The sequence below is a fragment of the Ochlerotatus camptorhynchus genome, unplaced genomic scaffold, assembly GCF_037179485.1.
Source record: "Ochlerotatus camptorhynchus isolate MF236.1 unplaced genomic scaffold, CSIRO-AGI_Acam_v1.1 ptg000613l, whole genome shotgun sequence".
Lineage (NCBI taxonomy): Eukaryota > Metazoa > Arthropoda > Insecta > Diptera > Culicidae > Ochlerotatus > Ochlerotatus camptorhynchus.
The window spans coordinates 464-24,594 of NW_027041092.1; the positions used below are offsets into that span (position 1 = coordinate 464).

The 24,131-nt window shown below is 42.0% G+C and overlaps 1 protein-coding gene across 1 annotated transcript; it reads right to left on the bottom strand.

Moving 5' to 3' along the window:
- Window positions 1-923: 923 nt before the first annotated feature.
- LOC135714111 (uncharacterized) lies at window positions 924-18,502 on the bottom strand (the record flags this gene model as incomplete). Its single annotated transcript, XM_065237383.1, has 6 exons — window positions 18,311-18,502; window positions 5,161-5,506; window positions 4,364-4,854; window positions 4,084-4,291; window positions 1,411-4,023; window positions 924-1,355 (listed from the first exon to the last, which is right to left on the bottom strand). Coding segments are annotated over exons 1-6 (4,282 nt in total), but the record flags the coding sequence as incomplete, so codon positions are not given.
- Window positions 18,503-24,131: the final 5,629 nt, after the last annotated feature.

Below are 24,131 nucleotides of genomic sequence, written 5' to 3' on the forward strand. Positions count from 1 at the left end.
GGGCACTCGGAAAAGTCTCGGCCCGGTTGCTTCAGGATTAGAAGCTTTGTTAATTTTGCTGATCGTCGCGATGTTTCTATTTCCACACAGGGGACGTTGCTTTGTTGGTTGTGACTAGATGAGTGAAAATAAAAATGCATCAGATTTTCTAAAATGTCATTGAGGTTTAGTGTTTACCTATGGTTACTTGATGATTAAAAATAATTGCAGAAAGTAGAGCACGGCTTGTTGGTTGTGAAGAGGCGGTTGGCTGGCGACTGCAGGAAGTAGAGCTATGTGGCGTTTTGTTGTTTGTGAAGGGGCTCGTTTGTACCGGAGGAAACGTCGAGAGACTCAACAGGCAAAGGCAACAGGATGCTCGTATTGATATTTTCAGAACAAGACAGAGCTTAACCGGAGGAAGGCCGAAACCCTCAACCGGCAAAGGTGACCCGACTGTGTGAAAATTAGTGGTACCGATGGTACGAAAAGTACGTGATATATCTTTTCTGTGTAAGTGGAGCAGTATCCTTTGCAAACACCATATCTATACACGAGCCCTTCAACGTGGTTGGTTGCTGGGAATCCGAGACCAAGTTCAAGTTCAACAGGTTTGCAATGAACTCGATGAATTTGATGTTCTCTGCCTTAGAGACGTGTGGCGTTTTGTTGCTTGTGAAGGGGCTCGTTTAAAGCGGAGGAAACGTCGAGAGACTCAACGGGCAAAGGCAACGTGATGCTCGTATTGATATTTTCAGAACAATACAGAGCTTAACCGGAGGAAGACCGAAACCCTCAACTGGCAAATGTAACCCGTTTGTGTGACGTGTCTCACTAATTTGCAGCAGACAACAATGTGAACAACGGCCGATGGTACGAAAAGTACGTGATGTATCTTTTCGTTGCAAGTGGAGCAGTATCCCTTGCAAACACCATATCTATACACGAGCCCTTCAACGTGGTTGATTGCTGGGAATCCGAGACCAAGTTCAAATCCAACAGGTTTGCCATGAACTCGATGAATTCGATGTTCTCCGCCTTAGAGACGTCGATATTGAAGTCCCCAGCTACAATGATTGGAGTTGGAAAATGTTTGTAGAGGGTCAGGCTTCTAGCCATGAACGCTTTGGCGAGCTTGATCGGTGTGTTCGGTGAAACGTACACGCTGAATAGTACCATTTTGCACCCATCAACTTGAATTTCCGCAGCGCAAATATCTCCATAGTTTGCGGCTTCAACGAAAATGGGATCATGTCGTTCACCCAGCTGAACAATCGTGTGCGACGTTGATACTGGTGAAATTGATGCCTTCTCGTAAATGGCCACGCCTCCTGCCCTCACATTTTCTCGCTTGAATTTCGCTATGCATATGTAACCTAGAAAAAATAAGCAGAATTATATAAAGTCAAACAATTGAAAGAATTCATTTACCTGATATTTCCGAAGACTCATTGTCGTCCATCCAAGTCTCACTCAGCGCCAAGAAATCGGCTCTGGTCATGACATGGTCAGTCGACAGGTCCTTGGAATGCGCATTCAGGCTCTGGATGTTCAGGGTCATCAGTATAACAGAGTGATCAGCGTTATCGAAGAACGCGATCAACTCGTCACTGAGCGTCAACAATTTGTGGTTTTCTAACCGTTGCATCTCGTCACGGAGTTCCTTCATCTTGGGGGTGTTGCTGCCCTTACCGTGATGAAACACGAATGAATTGGCGGAGTTTGTCATGTAGAGCCCCTGCACTGAACTCACACGTGACATGGCGACGTATACCAACTGCTGCTCCTGGCTCTTGTCATAATCGATAACAATTTCCGCGAAAGTAGCTCCTTGTGACTTGTGAATTGTCAACGCACAGGCACTAACGATGGGAAATTGTATTCGCTTGCATTTGATTACACTGCTTAGCTTGACGTTGACCGATCGCTTGTAGATCGGTGTCCAGTCTTGTTGCAGTACGCCAGGTTTTGAAAATACAAGCGGCCTGGATTTCACCCGAAGTTTCGCACCAACAGCGTCGTTATCAAATTTGAACCACAAGCGACACGCAGACTGCTGGGGGCCATCATCGGTGTGCTCAATGTACCTGAGTTCGCCGATTGCTCCATTGACGAGACCGTCCTCTACTTCTACGTTGGTCGTTATCATGTATGACATTCCAACAACCAATCGTAGAAGGTATGGAAGACAACCTGTTTCAGCGACACTCATTTTGTGTAGTTTGGTACGAGCACTGGTTAGCTGAGCAGCGTCTTGGTATCCGCTGATTACATCCTCGGCAGTGCAATCCCATCCATCACGGTTGCTCAAGGCACCATGATTATACGCTTCAACAGCGTTATTGCGATGGTATAATCGTATTGCGTTCGGAACATTCTCCATGCACCATTCGACTGTCCGGAACCTGCTTTCTACCAGCTTGGTCTCACAATCCGACAACCGCTCACCATTTCCGATCTTTGTTAGAATGGAGGAAAACTCAACATCGGTTTGTCGCATCACTTGGCGCAAAGGGAAGTAATCCAGCGTTTGCCATAGTGCTACACCACCGATGGAGTTGTTCGCGGACTTAAAAGCGGGTCTCGCATTCACCGGAGGAAGCTGTCGGAAATCGCCACACATGATTACGTCTTTTCCGCCGAACGGAAGATCGTAATCACCGGTGATGCTTTGAAGCCGCGTGTGGATTGTATTGAAAATGTTTGCTCCGATCATGCTAATTTCATCGATTATTATTAGCTTGATGTTGGCAAACGATTGTCGATACAGCTGCAGGAGTTCGAACCGGAGTTGCCCATGGTGTCTTCGATCCATGGTTATGTGGAACGCCGAATGGACAGTTGTTCCCCCGATAGCCACGGCAGCCTTTCCTGTCGATGCGCAGGCGACATAGGCGTTATTAAGTGCATTATGTTGCTGGCTAAAGCGATTATATGTCTCCATCAGGACATGGAGCGTAAACGTTTTACCGCATCCAGCCGGCCCGGTAAAGAACAACTGGAGAGGTTTTCTGCTGTCATCAAAACAATGCAGGTTGTCGATTACTTGCAGTACAAGAGCTCTCTGTTCAGCATTCGTTTTGCGAACCAGAGCACAGTAATCCTGCTTGCTCATAACGGTCGTCCGCTGTTTTATGACGGCAGATAGAGCGTTCGTGGGTAGTAAGCGGATGTCATCATCGTTGGGTTCCATCACGATGGCTCTGGTACATTCATCACCCTTTTCTGTTGCTACCGCCTCCTGTGCATCTGGAGTTTCCTCAACGCTTACCCTCAGGTACTCATCGATTATCTGCTCCAGGTTCAGATCACAGTCGTACTCTTTACGTTTCGCAAGGATTGCCTGTTCGTGCTGATCGTATAGCTGCAGGAACTTGTTTTGGTCGAGAATATCACACAGCTCATTGCGAAACGGGACGAAGAGGAGTACCATTTCACGCTTGTAGTCCGAAAGCTTCGACATGTCATAGCTACACCATTGCAACACTCGGTGAAATTTCCGAGCCCTGTAAGAGTTGCTGCTGCGTTGCTGCTGGTAGAGGGCTGCGAAATCGGCTAGACACAGATCTTCCAGGTCGTTACGAGCTTCATACTTCTGTATGATATTCAAAGTCCATACATAAGTCGAATCGTCACTGATGCTTTCGTCGTCCATTCGCTGATTTCGTTTTCTGGACTTAATTCGCTCGTGCGGCCACATCGTTGGAATGAACTGCGTCGCTCGGCTTGCTTCCGACATCGGCTGACGTAACAAATACCACGATGCTTCTTGAGCAGACATCTCCACAGAATTCAGCATCTTGATGCTGACCTTCTTCAAGAGAGCGGTGAAGTCTTGATCAGGGAACTCTTCTTGCAGCTTGATGAGATCCCGCTGGAGACAGCTCACTCCACGGTTGGTCTTATTTACGTATTCAACCACGTACGCAGCGCAGGTGTACTCGTCCAGGATGAATTGCAAGTCCATGTTCGAGCCGAGGTGGCTTGCTATCCACGGGTTGAATGGGTTTGTCCATAGTTCATTCATGGATCGCTTGAACAGGACTGTTGGACGGCGAATTGATACTCCAATGACGGCTAGATAACAATCAGGAGTGCAATTACAATCGCTAAGAAATGCTTCCAATGTATCATATGTTTTCGTTTCCAGAGCCTCTCGCATTATCTTGGCTTTCCGGGTGAGCCGATCCCTGCGGCTATCATCGGACGCAATCGGAAGCAAAACTAGTGTCCGATCCATCGGCCAGTACGGAATATTGAACCGACAGTGGTTTTCGTTCCGCTTGAAACATGTGAAAGTATGCTTATGGACCTATAATAATAAAAGGTTTAATAAATAGATAATTTTAAACTAATATTAAATACATAATAACATTGATCTTACTTGATACCCGTAAGTATTCGGCAAATCTCTGACGCTAACGGAACAGAGATCTTTAATCAGCTGTACGGTTTTTGGCATATTTTCACTGATTGCTTCCCGGGGATCCTTGTTCAGCCATAGCAAGATGTGCGCGTGAGGACTTCCACGGTGCTGAAATTCAATCCGCTTGAAATAATCGGCCACATAGTGCTTTCCGAATGGACTGTAGTGCCGCGACATCAGCAGGAGCATGATAGTGTCAACCAGCTTGTTGAAGTACACACAGCACGTGACTGGATCGTCATTGACCAGAGTTGCTCTTTGTAATGCAGTCAATTCCTGGATAGGATCTGTTAAGTCATTGCCATTGTGTCCCTCTGACAATCGATGTAGGAGCTTCAACAAATGGGGCCACTTCATCTCATTTGCACTGAGTGTGAGGAACATCGTAGGCTTTCCCAATTGTCGCATCATGGCGAACAAATCTCTCTTCCTTTGTTGCCAATACTGTACTGAATTCGGTATTGACTTGAGGAAGGATAGATTTCGATCAATGCACTGCTCCATGAATTCGCGGTCCTTAAGGTTGGCACGTGTAATATTCGCGGTCCCCATGCACTTAAAAGTGCATTGCAAGCCTTCGGAAACTCTAAGGCGAAGAACTTTCATTGCCATATACAACAAATGTTGTGGTTTGGCCCCACGCCTGTCTCGGCGACGAGTTTCACTGGATGCCATCATGAAATATGTCACCCGAACACCTGGCTTGAATTTCCGTGGATGGCCGAAATATATGGCAGGAAAAGCTAGCTCTTCACCGTGCTCGTCGTAAATCAATGACAGAGGAACCCTGTTTTGCGCGGGAGCGATCTCCAGGCATTTGTCCTCATTCCAAAGGAGCGTTTCCTGTTGCCCGAGCAGCAATTCGGTCTCGTTATCCACGGCAATGGTTTCCAGCTCAATTTGAGGATCCACTGCAGGGGTTTCAAGATCATCTATGGCGATCTGATCAATTGTGATCCCGTAGTGGCGATACAGTGGTGTCGTAATCAAATAAGAAAGCCACGCTTTAACCGTAGTTTTCTTTATAAAGCCGGACAAGTACGATGACTTATGAATTACGTGCTTTTTGATGAACACGTTGAAGGCCTGATCATCATCGAGCTGACGGGGAAGAGAGTGTACCATTTGTGCAACATCCACGGGACAATTGATCACTTGCCCGATAATAGAATAGCTGCCTGTAATTGAAAACATAGTTGATAAATTATAAGTCATCAAGCATTGCAATTTCATTTTACCTGCTGCAAATCGCAATCGGCGGATTTGCATGAATGGCAACCGAGGGGATACCAACCGTTCCGTGACGACATCAAGTGGTGGCAGTCCAGATGGCTTGTCTGGAAATGCGAAACCGTTCGATTTTGCGAAAGCCGGAACTTTTCCTCGCTTCAGATTGCTTTGGCAAGTCTGGCAAGCCAAAAATCCTTCAACGGATTGAAAAGATCCACTGTCAACCAACGCAGCCGCACCCACTTCTGTCAATGGTTTCAAATCATTGGTAAACCATAGTCTGTCGCATATGTCGCATACAGCACCGAACACGTTATCGATGAACCGCTTCGTGAACTCACGATTAGCGCGATCAAAATTTGGTGGTAAAATAGACTCTAAAAAGGAATAATAACAATAACATAATTATTTTGTATGCACGTTGACATTTTCGCCTCAATTACGTAACGAATGCACTTGAGATTACTTTTCGTCAAAAATCTATGAAGTTTAAGGTTTTACTCACCCTGACTTGAATGCTCAGGAAACGATGTATCGATTTCCATAGTCTCCAACGGCGTGGCAATATCGGCTTGTATTTCGAAACCGGAAAGCGATGGAGAGATAATGACCGTATCGGGGAAATGTTCCATGACTACAGCATCACCGGCGAAAGCAGCTTCATTGTTAAACAAAGTCGGCAGAATAAAACAATTGTCACCTGGTTCATCGACGATGCCTTGCACTCTGTTTGTTTCTTCAACAACAGAACGCGGCGGAGGAAACACTAAAACACACATTTGAAAAAGCAACATTCCTTTGTCCTAAACCCTCAAATGGTTTTAAGTACAAATAAAACCATTTGAAATTACAAATCCAACTATTTGAAGTTCAATATATTAATTTTGTCGAACCTCTTAACGGAATCCCTTTATGAAGAGCTTTTGAGTGTGTTGATTTATTTCCTTTTAATTCCGTTATTAATTGCTTATGTTTTGACAGATATTTAGTATTTCGTCTACTTCTTGCAGACTTCATCAGTGCCAAGTAGTGTTGTTAACTTTTCATCGAGTACAATCAGTAGATAAGTAAATTTGTTTCCTTTGCGTTAATTCTTGCTAAATTTTATGACCATTTCCCAAAAACCGCCATTCAAAAAGTAAAAAAAAAAATGAAAGTGGTGAGCGGGGGGTGAGCTAAAATTTTGAGAATCCGTAGAATTACTACGGCGCTATTAAAAAAATCCGTAGATATCTGGAAAATCCGTAGAATGTTATGGTCGGTCCGTAGATCCGTAGGAAACCTAAAAATCCGTAGATCTACGGATAAATCCGTAGAACTGACCACACTGGTGCCAAGTGAAGTGGTGTTGATCACTTGGCACTGATGAAGTCTGCAAGTAGTAGACGAAATACGCGTATCTGTCAAAAGATAAGCAATTAATAACGGAATTAAAAGGAAATAAATCAACACACTCAAAAGCTCTTCATATTTGAAGTTGATAAAATATTCTGTGAAAATGCATATTCTATTTCGAATATATTGCTCATAGTGTAAATATAATGTTGTACAACCAGCACATGGGCGGTCGCGAGGGGCGCGCACTTCCAGGTATGAGTGCGTGATATTTAAAATACATCGCAGTAATTTAAATACTTTGATGACAGTAATAATTTGAATTTAAATACTTTTAGCGGTATTGAAAGTAATCAACAAATAATTAATGATAATGAATGTAATTAAAAATAATTTAAATGTATTGAAAATAATTTAAATTTAAAATTCTGCTGGTATTTATGGAAATTAAGAGTGTATTTAAAGTAATGAATGCAGTAATGGCAAGATTTTAAATATTTTGTCAGCAGGCTGCGTAGTATTGATAGTCTAGTGCGTGCCCCTCGGGCGGTCGTGTATAACTACATTGCAAACCACGGAGATAGAGAATAAATCAAATGTCGCAGCCTATTTTTTCCAAACACACAGCAAAAAATAAATTTTAATATTAAATCCATTAGGATACGCTTCAATCATGTCGAAAATCTCATGTAATTTTTATGGCCACAAAAATAAACAAATGCAGTAAAAGCAGCGTAATGTCAGTTCATGTACTGTATTAATGATAATTTTGCCCTTTTTGGCAAGTATTATTACACCATATTTTTGAAACGATTGAAGTGCATCCATGTGATATCAAAATTAATTTTTTGCTGTGCAGTTTATTGTAATGACATTTTAGCTGCAAGCTTGCATGTGACAGTAAATAACCAACTCCCTTATTTACGCTAATTTTAACATCTATGCTTATGAGTGGTTAGTATTCATTCTCATCTTTTAATTCCATTCAATAAACATCAAATAAATGCAGCAAGAAATCAGCAACATTCTACTTGACATAAATTTATGTCGCGCCCGCAGCCGGTCTTGTCTGCTTCTTTGTGCAAAAATGTTCTGTCGCTGGCAGAAAACAGTTTAGAAATAAAACAGTAAGTAAAGGTTATCTTCCATTTGATTTTAAGTGGAATCGACACTGATGAAAACTGCACATTGTAGTCGAAATACGTATCTGTCATGGATACCAAAATTAATTAAGTGGAATTAAAGGGAAGATAACCTTTACTTGCTGTTTTATTTAAATCATTCCGCTAACAACCCAATTTCATTGCTTCAGTTAAGAAGCAATGACATTTTTGCCGCTTGCCAGTTCGTTTGAGTGTGTCGACACAATGGTCATTGCGAAAAGTATCAAATGTTAAGGAAAAAAAGTCAAACTCCATGACTCGTGTCACCACTGATCGAAAAATAACTATTGTCACCGGTTTTATCCAAAACGCTTTGCGCTGTTAGATAACTCGACCACGGAGCACAGCATATAGATTATGAAGTATCAAGAACATAATTAATCACACTGCACCTATTGACAGATTTGACAGATAAATACAGATAAATTTCATTTGGTGACCCATTTGTTTGTACAAAAAAACTTTTCAACATCATTAAACAAATCATTTTCGCTCATTCACTTGATGAGAATTCAGTGCTTTGGACGATGGCAGATCGATAACTAATCTATCTTCTTTTCCAATTCCCTTAGGGGCTGTTCATTAACTACGTAGACAGTTTTTGGTATTCTTGACCCCCCTCCCCATGCGTAGACAATTGTCCATACACAATTCTTAAAATTTGTATGAACCGTGAACAATTGCCAAACCCCCCCATACACTGTCTGCGTAGTTTATGAAAAGCTTCTTATAAGTGGCTGGATAAAATTTTTAAATGAACCTTTTCAATATGTATCGAATATATAAATCGATCATTTCTCAATAACTATGCATTATGAATTATTAGTAAAATGCAGCAGAATCCATGAAAAATCGAAATAAAATAATTGGATTTTCTCAGCTGAGGCAAAGTGATACTTGCGACCTATTGAAAAATCACTCCAGAATATTGAACTTCACTGTAAATAACATCCCTTCTGTTGATAATGCTTCATAACCAAGGGGGGGAGGTGGCTGTCATATACGAACAATCGTCGCCTACCTCGCATAACTGGTTCCGAACGTAAACAAGCCATATGAAACCTACAGGGCTTGTTTACGTTTGGAACCAATTTCATACAAGAATGAGCAGTAGGCTGATTGGCCATCACCTCCCCCCCCCCAGTTCATAACAAGAAATTTTATTGTCGGAGCTGTGATTTTGACATTTCCCGGAATGTCTTTTCTCGGAATAACCCGGTTTCCTGAACATTCTTTTACCAAAAACATGAAATGTAGACGGCATGAAACTGGGAAAAAGATCATTCAAAACCAATGTTGGATAAATGTTATAGTTATGCTATTGTCAGGTTTATGTCGGATTTAGTTAGGGCTGATATCAGATTACGTCAAGTTGAAGGTGGGGTAATGCTGGGTTGAAGAAAAATAAACGGTTTACAGTATATTCCATTTAGACGTTGGGCTGACATCATTTTCACATCAAAGTTTAATTAAGAACCAATGTCGACCTAATGTCAGAATAATGCTGAGAACTAAATGCGTCGTTCCGTGAAATGACAATCTTACAATAGGGTTATCATCCGAATCAACTACCCGGGAAGCGAGATATCCGTGCAATGATTTCCAGGAAATAGTATAGAATCGTATCTGATATAATCACATAATCGAATATTGTTCTCAAGTAATTTATAGGTTCGCTGATCAATTCTAGAAATTAAAATCCATACTTTCTTTTGTTTATCAATATTGAGAACAGTAAATAACTAAAGCTTGATTGCATCGAACATTTAAAACAATGTTTAAATCACACAGAAACGTTACTTTTCAAGTGCAAGAGAGGGTTCATCAAAAACAGCGATTACTAACAGCTTAAAAGTTCATTCGTGAAAGGGTTACTATAATGATCGCAATACATTCAACAAATAAAAGGTTGATATGATGCCAACGTCGATGTTTATAAATTAAATTGTAAGAAGACATTTGCCAGATTCTCCAAATCGGAATGGTATTGAACGGTAACAGAAGTAGAACTTTGCTACCATAAATACATATTTGTTACGGCGGCTAATAAATAATCAAGATTTCCTACCTCGAGTTGAAGACCCTTCGCCAGCGTCCCAAGCGATAGTTGATGACGCATTAGATACAGTTGTTTTGTTTTTGGCCCGAAAACAGCGAACTCGTTCGGCAGCAGTTTTGGGTCGCTTCGGGATGTCCTCTGCTCCTTGCCCCCTCAATCGCTTTCGAAGATTGCGCATGTACAGCGCAGAATCGTATTGCGACATGGCACAGTTTGATTTTCTCAAAAATATCCAGCTATTCCACGATCACACACAGCGAGAGCGTAATCAGAACTGATATCGATTTCCCTTTGCCTACTGAATTTATACTGTGCGTGCGCACATCTGATAGCTACAGGGAAGTAACAACATAATGAAGTAAGACGCAAAATATTCTAAGAGGGAGGGGCTTCATTGGCTATTCTGCGAGTATAAAAGAAACTGTTATCTAGCGCGCGCGTACAGTTGCAGACAAGGCTTGAAAAGGGATCGTATGTCGTCCTGTTTTGTTATGCATGTTTTTACCATCATCCACATCCAGAGGGCCAGTCACTTTCGGATGTATGGGAATGGTAGGAAACCATTTGGAAATGCATGAAAATTTTCAGTTTTTATTCATTATCGTCTTTATGAGCAGTATTAGATGCACAAAAATTGCACGAGTACATTACTATGGTGATAAGGTAAACACTCGTTGATTTATTTTCATCTGTGAAAGCATGTTTAGTCACAAATCGTGGATTTTCTGATATCCTCCATACTGCAAAAATGATTTTCCTACCAATGAAGGGGTGACATCTCTCGAATCTTCAGTATAGCTACTACTCAAATCATATGATTAATTGCGTGATCTTGTACGTTTTATGCATTAACATGTACAGCAGCAGAGATGCCAGATTTTTTTTTCAGAAGTCTGCGAAAAATGTTTTTGAATTTCAGAAATGTATAAAATTATTAAATTAGCAGAAGTTTTGCGTGTGACGGGGGGGTCATGAAATAGATGTGAAATTTGAAATGTCAGTAAAAGTCATGTTCAAGCTAAACAGACCTGCTTTTAACGAATTAAACCTAATTGGAGTTGGGAATGCATCCATTTACGCGTATACGTTCAAAGCTATTAATAAAAAGGTAACTAAATTTTAAATTTTTCCCTTCATTTCAAAAGTCTGTAAATATCTGTGAAAAAACTAAAAAGTCTGTAAATGTCTGTAACGAAAAAAAAGTCTGTGAAAAAAATAAAAGTCTGTGAATTCACAGACATGTCTGTGAATCTGGCATCTCTGACAGCAGCGACGGACGTTTCAATGTTTCATTCTAGCTTGTTTTGGTTGTTTGCGCTGTGCATGCCACAGCTGCTGCATAGAAGCCGATTTTCCCATATTCCTGCATATTGAAATTCCAGAATGAGCGATAGCGAGAATCGATGTGACTTTTGTCACTAGTGAAGTGAGAGAAGTCACGTCGTGGTGACGTGACTCTCTGTGGAAATCAAATGGAGAGTAACGTCACCACGACGTGTCTTTTCTCACTTCACTAGTGAAAAAAGTCACTTCGACTCTTGGAAAATAACCCCTACTTTATTTTTTACTACCCAAGTTAGAAGCAGCACAAAGCACCAAAGTGACTGCGATCAGTTTGCTGTTTTTGCAATCGTTCACAGCTGAAATCGGCGAAGGGAACTTGGTCGAAATCAGAATGTGAACGAAGTCAAAGCAAAAATGTGTCGTGTGTTCGATTGGCGCTCTGTCGCTGCGTCCCTGTTTGGGAATTTACGTTACATGTTCCATTTTCGGTTTTCACAAAGTGTACCCCCATATAGAAATCACAGACGTAGTCCTACGTCAAAAGTCGACAATTTCTCTGCTAAGCCAAAACGCAACCCGTCACTGAGTGCTACACCAGTTTGGCCCAAACCGGGTGCAAAACGCCGTCGTGAAGACCGGCCTGATATTGACGTGCCAACCGTAAATGGAACGAAAACAATTGACTTGAGTGGTCTTTCCGTTCCCTCTATTGCTCCTAGTGCACCTCCGGAGAAATTCTGGCCATATCTTTCTCGCCTAAACCCGCTCATCACCGATAACGACGTGCAGAGTATTGTGCCACGCTGCTTGAGCTTAACTGAACCTGTCGATGTAGTGCGTTTGGTTCCCAGAGGAAAAGTCGTATCCAGTATGCCATTTGTGTCATTCAAGATCGGTTTGGATCCTTGTTTGAAAGATGCTGCACTCGATCCGGATTCCTGGCCTGCCGGATTACAGTTTCGCGAGTTTATTGATTCGGCAAAAAACTAGCGTGCTACGTTTCTCCAGCTGTTGACACAACTTCATCGGATCCGGGACACCCTAAAACAGGCACTAAGGAAGCTCCCGAGCCCCCCGACCCAGTCGCGCTTGCTGCTGACATCCGCCATCGTCATCGTCCCGGTCCTGTGGTCGGTGGTGGTATCGGGGGCTTCCGGCCTGCAACTCCAGGCGAGTATAATTGCGATTTCGAACTTTCGGTACCTGATTTCCCTTCAACTTCCAGTTCGCGTAGTGGCATCTTGAGTGGTCTCCGGATTTACTAACAAAATGTGCGTGGGCTGCGGACTAAAATCGACCCGTTTTTCCTGGCTGTCTTGGAGGCTGAGTACGATTTGATTGTTCTGACAGAAACGTGGCTGGATGACCGGATTTACTCACCGCAGCTATTTGGATCGCATTATTCCGTCTTCAGAACCGACCGCTCTCCCCTAAACAGTCAAAAATTGCGTGGTGGTGGGGTTCTGATCGCCGTCACAACGAAACTGACCAGCTATGTAAGTACCTCGCCCATTTCAAGTCTGCTAGAGCAAATCTGGATTGTTGTGGATCTGCCAAGAACCAAGCTCAGTGTAGGCGCAGTCTACCTACCCCCCGAACAAAAAAAACGACTGCACGATCATCCATGAGAACGTTAATTCGTTGGGCTCGATTTCGTCTCAATTGTGCCCCAATTCTCCCGCTCTCCTATTTGGCGAATACAATCAAGCTGGTTTACAGTGGCGTTTCTCTGACAGTGGCACACCATTCATTGATCCTTTACTATCGCATATGCCGGTTGCTTGCTGTGAACTTCTGGACGGATTTAACATTCATGGGTTCACTCAGGCGAACATTTTTCCCAACCGTCATGGACGTTTGTTAGATCTTGTTCTGGCAAATGACTAAGCATTACCAGACACTTCTGTTTCTCTACCGGTCGAGCCACTGATCGATCTAGATGCCGACCATCCCGCTCTCGTCGTGTCACTAAGTTTATCCACTCCAATTGAATATATACCGTTTTCCGAGTGCTGCTTTCTGGACTTTCGCCGGGTCGATTACACCGCATTGAACAATGCGCTTGCGGAAATAGATTGGCACTGTATCGAAACGGCCGGTAGTGTCAATGATGCTGTGGATTGTTTCAGCTCTGCGCTGGAAGAAGTTATTTTCCGCACTGTCCCAGCAAGACGTCCCCCGCAGAAGCCTCCATGGTCGAACCCACGCCTACGTAAACTAAAACGTCAGCGCTCCGCCGCACTCCGAAGGTACTGCAGCTCTCGCTCACCGTTCTACAAGCAACTGTTTAATTTCGCAAGTCGTCGCTATCGAAACTACAACCAATTCTTCTATAATCGGCACGTGAGACGCACGGAAGGGTCGAACCCGAAAGGTTTTTGGTCGTTTGTAAATTCAAAACGGAAAGAATCCGGGCTGCCTTGTTCCATGTTCCTCGGAGATGATACGGCCTGCAGCGAAAGTGAAAAATGCAGCTTGTTTGCTCGTCAATTCAAACAAGTCTTCCACGATTTTTCCGCTTCACCGACACAGGTGTTGGTCGCAACCTCCGGGATGCCACGTGATGTTTTTAGTTTTGACATACCTCACATCACTGAAGACATGGTGATAGCCGCAACACGCAAAATGAAGAACTCATTCGCCGCTGGTCCTAACGGAATTCCCTCGTCAGTTTTAAAACGATGTGCAGTCAACCTCTGCCTTCCACTTGCGCGACTTTTTAATTTCTCGGCACAGCAAAGTGAATTCCCCTTCCGCTGGAAGCTTTCCTATCTGTTTCCAATTCACAAAAAAGGAGACAAACGGAATGTCGCTAATTATCTGCTCTAAACTTTTCGAGATTATTTTAAATGATGCTCTGTTTATGTGCTGTAAAAAGTATATCGATACGGACCAACATGGTTTTTACCCCAAGCGATCGGTTTCCATGAACCTGGTGCAGTTTACCTCTGACTGTCTGCGAAGCTTGGATGCTGGATGGCATGTTGATGCTGCATACATGGACTTAAAAGCCGCTTTTGACAGGGTGGATCATGAAATCCTGCTTGCTAAGTTGGAGATACTAGGTGTCTCGTCTACGGCTGTGAAATGGTTCAGATCGTACTTAGTGAATCGCTCTGTACGAGTCAAGATTGGCGCGACGGATTCAAATGTTTTCTCAAACAACTCGGGAGTCCCGCAAGGCAGCAACCTGGGACCTCTGCTGTTTTCGATCTTTTTAAACGACATCGCTCTGTTGTTACCATCTGGATGTCGTCTTTTCTACGCAGATGACGCCAAAATCTACAAAATTATCAAAAGCCTCTCGGACTGTTGGGATCTCCAGCGTATGCTATGTATTTTCGCTAACTGGTGCACGAGAAATTTGATGGGCCTGAGCATCGAAAAATGCAACGTCATCTCCTATCACCGTAAAAACGAACCAATTATGTTTGACTATGTGCTCTTTGGACGTTGCATTGCCCGTGTAGAACAAATAAAGGATCTCGGTGTTACTCTGGACTGCGGGCTCACCTTCAAAATCCATTATAACGACATCATTTCCCGAGCCAATCGCCAACTGGGTTTTTTTTTCAAAATTGCCGATGAGTTCCGGGACCCGTTATGCCTCAGATCACTTTACTGCTCACTTGTGCGGTCTATATTAGAATCAAGTGCAGTTGTATGGTGCCCTTTCCAAGCCACTTGGATCGCTAGAATCGAATCTGTTCAACGAAAGTTTGTGAGATATGCTCTACGTTTCTTGAACTGGTGTGACTCATCGAACCTGCCACCGTACGAGGAGCGTTGCCGTCTTCTGGGGATCGAACCGCTAGTGGTGCGACGGACGGTCGCTCAAGCTATGTTTGCTGGAAAGCTTCTCACGGGTGACATCGACTGTCCAACGTTGCTGGCCCAGCTATATATGTATGCTCCTGAGAGACCTCTTCATCAACGCGAATTTCTGTTTTTGGAGCCACGAGGCAGAAATTATACGCAGAATGAGCCAATTCGTGCAATCAGCCGACAATTTAACTACTTTTTTTGCGAATTTGACTTTAACGTATCAGCAAATGTGTTTCGTCACCGGTTACTTGACCGTTTTCGTTTCGTTGACCATAACTATTTAGATTAAGTTTTATTCATTAAGACATTAATTGTCAGTTGAATAAACAAATAAACAAATAAACAAATAAATAACATCTCTGATCATGGTCCCTATTAGGTCCAATCCCATATGCTACGTGTACTCGTGCACTAAAGGGTGATACGGTCAAAATTTGGTCAATATCAACTTGACGTATTTCTTTCAATTTTGCGTTTAAAAAACCTGAACACCCCTCATTTTGAAGGTGTGTGTGTGTAGAATGTTGCTCCTATTTTGATTTTGGAATTCACTCTTCAGTTGTCAAAATGCCGTCCAAGCAAGAAGAGCAGCGTATCAAAATTTTGCTCGCGCATCGCTAAAATCCGAGCTACTCGCACCCAAAGTTGGCAAAATCGCTAAAAGTTGCCAAATCAACCGTTACAAATATAATTAAAGTGTTTGGGGAACGTTTGTCGACAGCCAGGAAGTCTGGATCGGGGGGAAATCGAAAACCGGAAGCCGCTGAGACGACAAAGAGAGTTGCCGGTAGTTTCAAGCGAAACCCTAACCTCTCTCTCCGAGATGCCGCAAATAAGCTGGGTGTATCGTCTACAACCGTGCATCGAGCCAAAAAACGAGCCGGACTATCGACTTACAAGAAGGTAGTGACTCCAAATCGCGATGATAAACAAAATACGACGGCCAAAGCGCGATCCCGGAGGCTGTACACGACGATGCTGACGAAGTTTAACTGCGTGGTAATGGACGACGAAACCTACGTCAAAGCCGACTACAAGCAGCTTCCGGGACAGGAGTTTTATACGGCAAAAGGAAGGGGAAAGGTAGCAGATGTTTTCAAGCACATGAAACTGTCAAAGTTCGCAAAGAAATATCTGGTTTGGCAAGCCATCTGTACCTGTGGCTTGAAAAGCAGCATTTTCATAGCTTCCGGGACTGTCAACCAAGAAATTTACGTGAAAGAGTGTTTGAATAAACGTCTGCTGCCTTTCCTGAAGAAACACGGTTGTTCCGTACTGTTTTGGCCGGATTTGGCATCTTGCCATTACGGTAAAAAGGCCATGGAGTGGTACGCCGCCAACAACGTGCAGGTGGTTCCCAAGGACAAGAACCCTCCCAACACGCCAGAGCTCCGCCCAATTGAGAAATACTGGGCTATTGTCAAGCGGAACCTAAAGAAGACCAAAAAAACTGCTAAGGGCGAGCAGCAGTTCAAGGCAAACTGGCTTTCTGCGGCGAAGAAGGTGGACAAGGTGGCTGTACAAAATCTGATGGCAGGGGTCAAGCGTAAGGCCCGGCAATTCGGATTTGGAAAAGCGGAAGCCTAACTGAATATTTTTCCTGAATTTTATACTAATTGAACTTGAAAAAGAAATTTAATTTGATTTTTTAAATAAACGATTTCACCGATTTACACGCGTTTTCCCTTGACCAAATTTTGACCGTATCACCCTTTACGTGTACGTGAATTCGAATTACGCGGTACATATTACTCGCGCTCTTCGGGGGAAAGCTGAACACTCTCCCCCCGAAGAGCGCTAGTAATACGTACCGCGTAAATTGAATTCGCGTAAATGGAGTACACGTAGCATATGGGATTTGACTTAATAGGGACCAACATGAAATATCTCGCGATCCTGGACATATTGAAGGTTACTGTCTTCGGCAAAGTTGTTAAGTGGATCAAGACGTAAAGGTTAGTGGAAAGAAGTTCTGAATTTTCTCACTGCCATCGGGTTGGCCCTCCGCTATTTTAAAATTAGGACCGCGTTAGAACCTAACACTCCACCTCCGGGGCCTCCCTTAGATCACTCGGTAAGGACGCAGCTACAAAACAAGACCATGTTGGAGGTAGCTGGGTTCGATTCCTGATTCGGTCTTTGAATTTTTTGGGTTGGAAAATTCTCGACTTCCCTGGGGATATAAGTATGATTGTGCTTGCCACACAATTATAGAAATGCAAAAATGGAACAACTGTGGAACACTAAGTTGAGAGTATGAAGAAGAAGAAGAATAACAATAAGAAGAAGAAGGACTTTCGAATTGTACAGGGAAAATGGATGTTATGTCGGCCAAAATGCTCCCAATTGGGGCCCATACATATTTTCAGCAATCGACTAAATTTTCAATAAAAGAGATGAACTAGCCTTAGGCTAAAAATCTCTCTAATAAAGAAAACAATAAATTTTCAATAGTGACCATAAATATCCATTAGTACCGTCCCAATGATGCGTTCATCTAGATAAAATTAATCAATATTAGATTTTTAGCAATGGGCCCAATTATAGATCCATAGGCCAACATTTCAGCCATTTCCTCTATTGATTTTTTTTTTGTAAAGAAAGCTGAAGTAATGCCCTAACATTTGGTAACAAGTGTAGGCTAATTCTGTTGATCTCATCTAAAATTTGTGGAAGGGCTTCCTGTTTAACTACGCTGAAGATATCGTCAACAAACCTCCACCAACGGTTTGGTAATAGTCCTTTCTCCTTCAGGATTGTCTCCAAGTTGGCCATGAAAAGTTCACACAAGAAGGGGGATAGGGGGTTTCCCATTGGGGCTCCTTTCGTCTGCTTGTAGAAGTTACCTCGGAAAGAGAAGTAGTTCTCTTCCATACAAAGGCGGGTCAGCTTAAGGTACGTCCGAACTTTGTTTCTCCATGATGCATCCTCTCGTTGTGTTAATAGCCAGTCCTCCAAATGGTTGATCGCTTCCTTGACCGGTACGCTGGGAAAAAGAGCTGTGTTTACCTTCCTATCCTGCAGCTTCCGCTTCCAATCCGATTCGCACTCCTCTACTACCTTGGCCCTAGACAGAAACTCCTGGAATTTAATTGGATACTCCTTGGCCAATTTGAGATGTAGATAATAACATTCCAAAACCTTCATGTCCAGTTTGCTATATAGCCGTCTGATGCTATCCTTGATGAACTCTGCTTCCATCCTCTTTACTACGCTGGGTGGGGTGGGTGTCCGTACCTTAATCCTATGGCTTATAGGTATAACCTTATATTTTTGGCAACAAGCACCAAAAGAGTTATCTTATATACTTCCAACAAGTGTTGGAAAAGTTCACCAAAACTCACTACGACTCGCGAACTTTTCCGTTGGTGAACTTCGTGAAATATCGCGATCATTTCCAACACTGCTTCTAACCATTCGTTCCAGCAGAAAATGGCCGCCTTTCACCACATGATTCACCGAATGCAGACTCTTCCACTCAGCGATACAGGAAAGGTTAAGGAATTACAGTACATCTTCGAAACAGCAAGACTCAACGGATACAATGAGACCCCAATCCAGGCAATCATCGATAAAAAAGCGAGAATTCTACAAAGGAGATTATTTACAACCCTCACCACAGCACCTGAACCATTGAAACGAGTGTCCGTTCCATTTGATCAAGATATTACTTGTGCGCTAAGACCACAGTTAAAACAATTCGGATTAGATTTAGTTTTCACCAGTAGACATAACCAGTTGAAATCATCGTTAGGATCCACTAAAGACCCAGTTAATGTTTTAGGTAAAGCAGGTGTATATAAAATAAGCTGTTATCATTGTTACAAAGTATATGTAGGACAAACCAAGAGAACTTTAGCAACTAGATTTAAAGAACATATAGCGGAGGTTAATAAGGCCAAAAAGCAAGAGGAAAAAGGCCTAACATATGATTTCAAATCAAAGGTTGCAGAACACATCTTCACAGAGGACAACCCAAGTAACAATTTAGGTTTTATGAGGGTTCTGTAGACCATGATTTAGACTTGTAGAATGCTATAAAACCGCGATAAAACTTGCAATGTTGCTTGGGCACCAACTATCGACGGAGGACATCACGATTTTACGAACCGTATCTACACTACACTATCACTATCTCATGGAAATTGTATGTTGCAGGAAGCCTCGAGATCAACAAACAACGTAATTCAACTTTACTCAACAGGGATAAAGGAAACGGACACACATGGCTTTTCAAGTTACTACCTAGGACACAGCAACGAGTAAGCAGCGGAGTACCTGTTCCTATAGAAAATTAAATTTAAGTTTACCTAGTTTCTAAGTGAAAATGTACCTGTGTTAATATATATTCGGTAAATGCGATGTTTTTCTTCACTCGAGTATTAGTGCAAGACACTGAAGAAGTCTGCACATTGTAGGCAAAATACGCGTATCTGTCAAGGATAAGCAAATAAAGTAGTGGAATTAAATGGAAAATACTAATCCTTCTCTCTCTCATTGAAAATTCTGCCAAATACCCCACAATATAGGTATTTTTGAAATCGGAGTGACGTATAGGGACCGGAAATCAATGTCTGACGCCATTTTGAAATCCAAGATAGCAGCTTCCGGTAACAGAAAAGCTTGGAAATTCTGTCATATACCCCACAATATAGGTTTTTTGGAATTGGAGTGACGTGTAAGAATCGGAAATTTATGTCTGACGCCATTTCGAAATCCAAGATGGCGGCTTCCAGTTACAGAAAAATTGGCAAATACCACCACGTCGCCCCGATTCTTAAGATACCCATATTGTAGGTTATTTAACATTATTTTTATGTCTATATGTAAGCGAAAGTCGCCATATTGAATTTCACAATGGCGTCAGACATAGGTTTTCAGTCCTAATAAGTCACCCCGATATCAAAAAACCCAAAATGTGGGGTATTTGACTGTATTTCCCAGTGATTCTGTAGCCGAATGACAACATCTTGGATTTCTAAATGGCGTCAGACATGGATTCTCGGTTCTCACAGGTCACTCCGATTCCAAAAATATCCATATTGTTGTGTATTTAACGGTATTTTTCTGTTTGCCTGGAACCGGAAGCCGCCATCTTGGATTTCAAAATGGCGTCAGACATCGATTTCCGGTCCCTAAATGTAACCCTGATTCTTAAGATACCCATATTGCAGATTATTTAACACTATTTTTCTGTTTTTATGTAACCGGAAGCCGCCACCTTGGATTTCAAAATGGCGTCAGACATTGATTTCCGGTTCTTACACGTCACTCCGATTCCAAAAATACCCATATTGTGGGGTATTTGACAGAATTTCCATGTTTTCCTGTAACCAGAAGCAACCATCTTGGATTTCAAAATGGCGTCGAATCGATTTCCGGTCCCTACACGTCACCCTGATTCCAAAAATACCCATATTGTGGGGTATTTGACAATATTTTTAAAAACCTCTTTTTACGAAGTAAATCCCAAATAACGAGTTTTCTTTTTACGAAGTAAATCCCAAATAACGAGGTTTTTTTTACGCACAAATTCGATTTAAGAACCCCCGTTTTGGTTCGTAAATGGAGGTTTCAGTGGATCTGAAATCAACAACTACATTTTCACATATAAACTTTTTTCTAAATCCAGCCGTTCTCTAGTTAATGCGAATTTAAAAAAATATATAATTTTCAATTTTCAACATTTAAGACATTAAGGGGGTATTCCCAATCTTTTGCCTTTTTTCGGCCTGTTTTTCAATTAATTTTTTTTTTTCAAGGAAAATGAATAGTAATGCGCCTAACTCTTTGGGATTCTTGTTTATTGAATATTAAAGTTAACAAATAAATTTTTTTCGACATAAAAAAGACATTATTGACGTCACAAAATGGCGGCAAACAGACCCCTGTTCGCCGCAAACGCCTGGACGGGCGAAGACTTTTCTCTGGAACGGCTTCATCTGAAACAGATTTCATGATGAAATTAATAATCTGCATAAGATTCTCTGGAGCTTCTCCCGTTGGCAGCAAAAAATCTTGCAAATTAACAAAATGGCGGCCATATGAAAAAACAGGCGATTTTTAGCCCGCTTTTTTGCAGCTTTAAGGTGCTTCAAACAATGTTAAATGTTAATATTTTTGGCTGAAAGTGGGAGAAGCTCCAAATAATTTAATAAGGAACAAAATGCGCAAAGATTCAAGTCAATATCTCTTATAGTTTCTGAGAAAAATCTTCGCCCGATAAAAAAATGTGGTTTCGAGAAAAACGCGTTTAAAGTTTTGACTTTAGTTAAAACCATTTGGGGGTTCTTACCATTAGTCAGCTATGCCTGGACACCGAATTCGCTGATCGGAAAACGGCTTGGGGGGATGAAAGTATATAGTCTAAAGTACAAAAAAACGTGAAAAAAAAATTTGATTTTTTGAAAAAAAAAAAGATCGGGAATACCCCCTTAAGAACGTCTGCATATCGACGTTTAATATTAAACCAAAAAATAATTTAAAAGCAAACTAATTAGCAAATCATTCACCTTAACCAAATTCTGATCGAAAATATCACGATTTTAGCTTATCTTTCGATTTGATTTCATGAGTGTGACTTGGAACAATAAACTGTCAAAGTATGAACTTTGTATGATATTGCTATCATTATATAACCACAGTGTGAATATTTCAAAATAAATTAAATATATCAAAATACATTTATTATGTATTTTATTCAAGGGGCAATACCCGCAAAATTAAACTCAACCTGAGCAAAGTTTTATGCATTTCAGGTTAAATCACTAAAAGTGAATCAACACACATAAGAAGCTTAAACAATTGAAATAAAACAATATTTTACTATCTTTGTATGACGCTCCATTAATGTGAATCAAATTAAAAATTAAAAGTATAATAGTTATTTAACTTATTTCTGAAATTCATAACGGATCGATTGCAATTAGCCGTGGCTATTTTTATTACTCAATTCCCGAAAGTGCCTCGCACTCACGATCCATCCAATCTGCCAGCACCCAGACGCCGAAAACATATTTGACTGTGCTTGTGCAAGTGAATTTACCCGTTTCCCATCAACTTCAATTAATTAATCTTTATTTTTACGATTGCAAATTCTGACCGTATACCCACCAACTCGCTGCTCTCGTTTTTACGTGGCTTGTTTCGTCCAACTCCAGTTGTTCATCAATTCGGAGAAATTCTCTTTCCGATACTTGCAGCGCAGCAAGCGATACGACCAAGGACGTGCTTATTAACTTTATTCCTTGCATTCGGAGCGCCGTCAGCTCCGTCGTCGTGGTTACAGTTTGCGATAAAATTTTATTGTCGTTGCTGCACAATTTCATTCCGAGGCTTGTTTACCTTTGGAATGGTTGGAATTGGTTGTGTCTGTGTAATTGTTGGGCTCCGTGTTCAGTGATAAACAACATCCATGTCAGAATCGTCAGAACTGGTGCCATCGTTTCCGTCCGAAATCCAAGCAACCATAATGATGATTAACCTTGCGAATTTGGCGAGCGCAGTTACAGATTTGTCCATTATGCTCCGGATTGGTTTACCAAACTTCGGGGTGGTCATAACGCGAGTGTGAACAGCAATAAAATTATCATTACTTTTGCGATTTTTACTGAATTGCTAATCATAAAGTATAATTTGGGCAATTTATTTCCGAGCGGTCGGCTAAAGCTCAAAAAGGGAGCAGCAGAAAAAAACGAAACGAAACGAGGTCAATCTTTTCATGTATGCAACATTGTGTTTGCATTTCGCTGGTGGACTTTGTTGCATTTCTGCAGCAACATGTTTATGATCGCTGGGAGAAATCCGTCCCTATATCCGCAGCCTGATTGATGTTTACGATGGAAGCGGTGATTGCCCTTAACATCGTGCAACTTCCGCGCAAGGCTATGGTTGTGAAATTCAGTGTCTTGAGGTTTAGTTGGGAAATATCCCTCGGTGCCAAAAACAAAAGGAACACCGACAAAGATGAAGATTTTGAACAAGGAAAATGGCTGTACAAATAAAATAAGGTATACTTAGGTTTGGAGATAAGTCTGATAAGTGGAGATGAGTTTGGAATCTTCAAGAACACGATCAGTGGCATACCGAGAAAGGTTCAGAGGACTTGAAAGTATGGTTTATGGACATTAACCCTCCGTTACTCGCACTGCTGTACTTTGTACAACACATATCAGTTTTCCATTGCCATTTTGTTGTTGAGCTACCAATCGATATGAAACCAACGTGTATTCCTTAAAAAAAAAACCTGAATTGAACAAAACATGCAAATTTTTTTTCCTTGATTTTGAATTCCGTCGATGTTGTTTTACGTACTGAGTTCCAATGATACCGACACCAGGGAGGCAGCTCCCACACCTCAACTCTACCTATCGACCCATCAACTCATGAACCGGGGACCAACGGCTTCACTTTCCTTCCGAAGGAGATTTTATGCCTCATAAAATTCCTGCGGCGCCAACTGGGATTTAACCCAGACCTTTTAGGTTAGAGGCAATCACGCTAACTACTACACCACCGGCGCCACTAAGCTAAATTTTGATTGCAGTTAACTCACAAGCAATGCGGATAATAGGGAAAATGTAAATGGAAACCACGTAAACAGTGTTCATACTACGCACGTGGGATTTTACTTAATTGGTTACTGCATGAAATATCTCGAGATCCTCACGAAATAGCAATTTACTGTCTTGGGCAAAGTTGTTCAGGAGGGCTCAGATTCTTTGTTTGACCGTTCAACTGGCAGCAGTACCAGCGCTGGCTGGACACAGCAATCGACTACGACGTCCTACCGGAGTCGTTCGAATAAGTCGATCGGTGTCTGCAAACCATA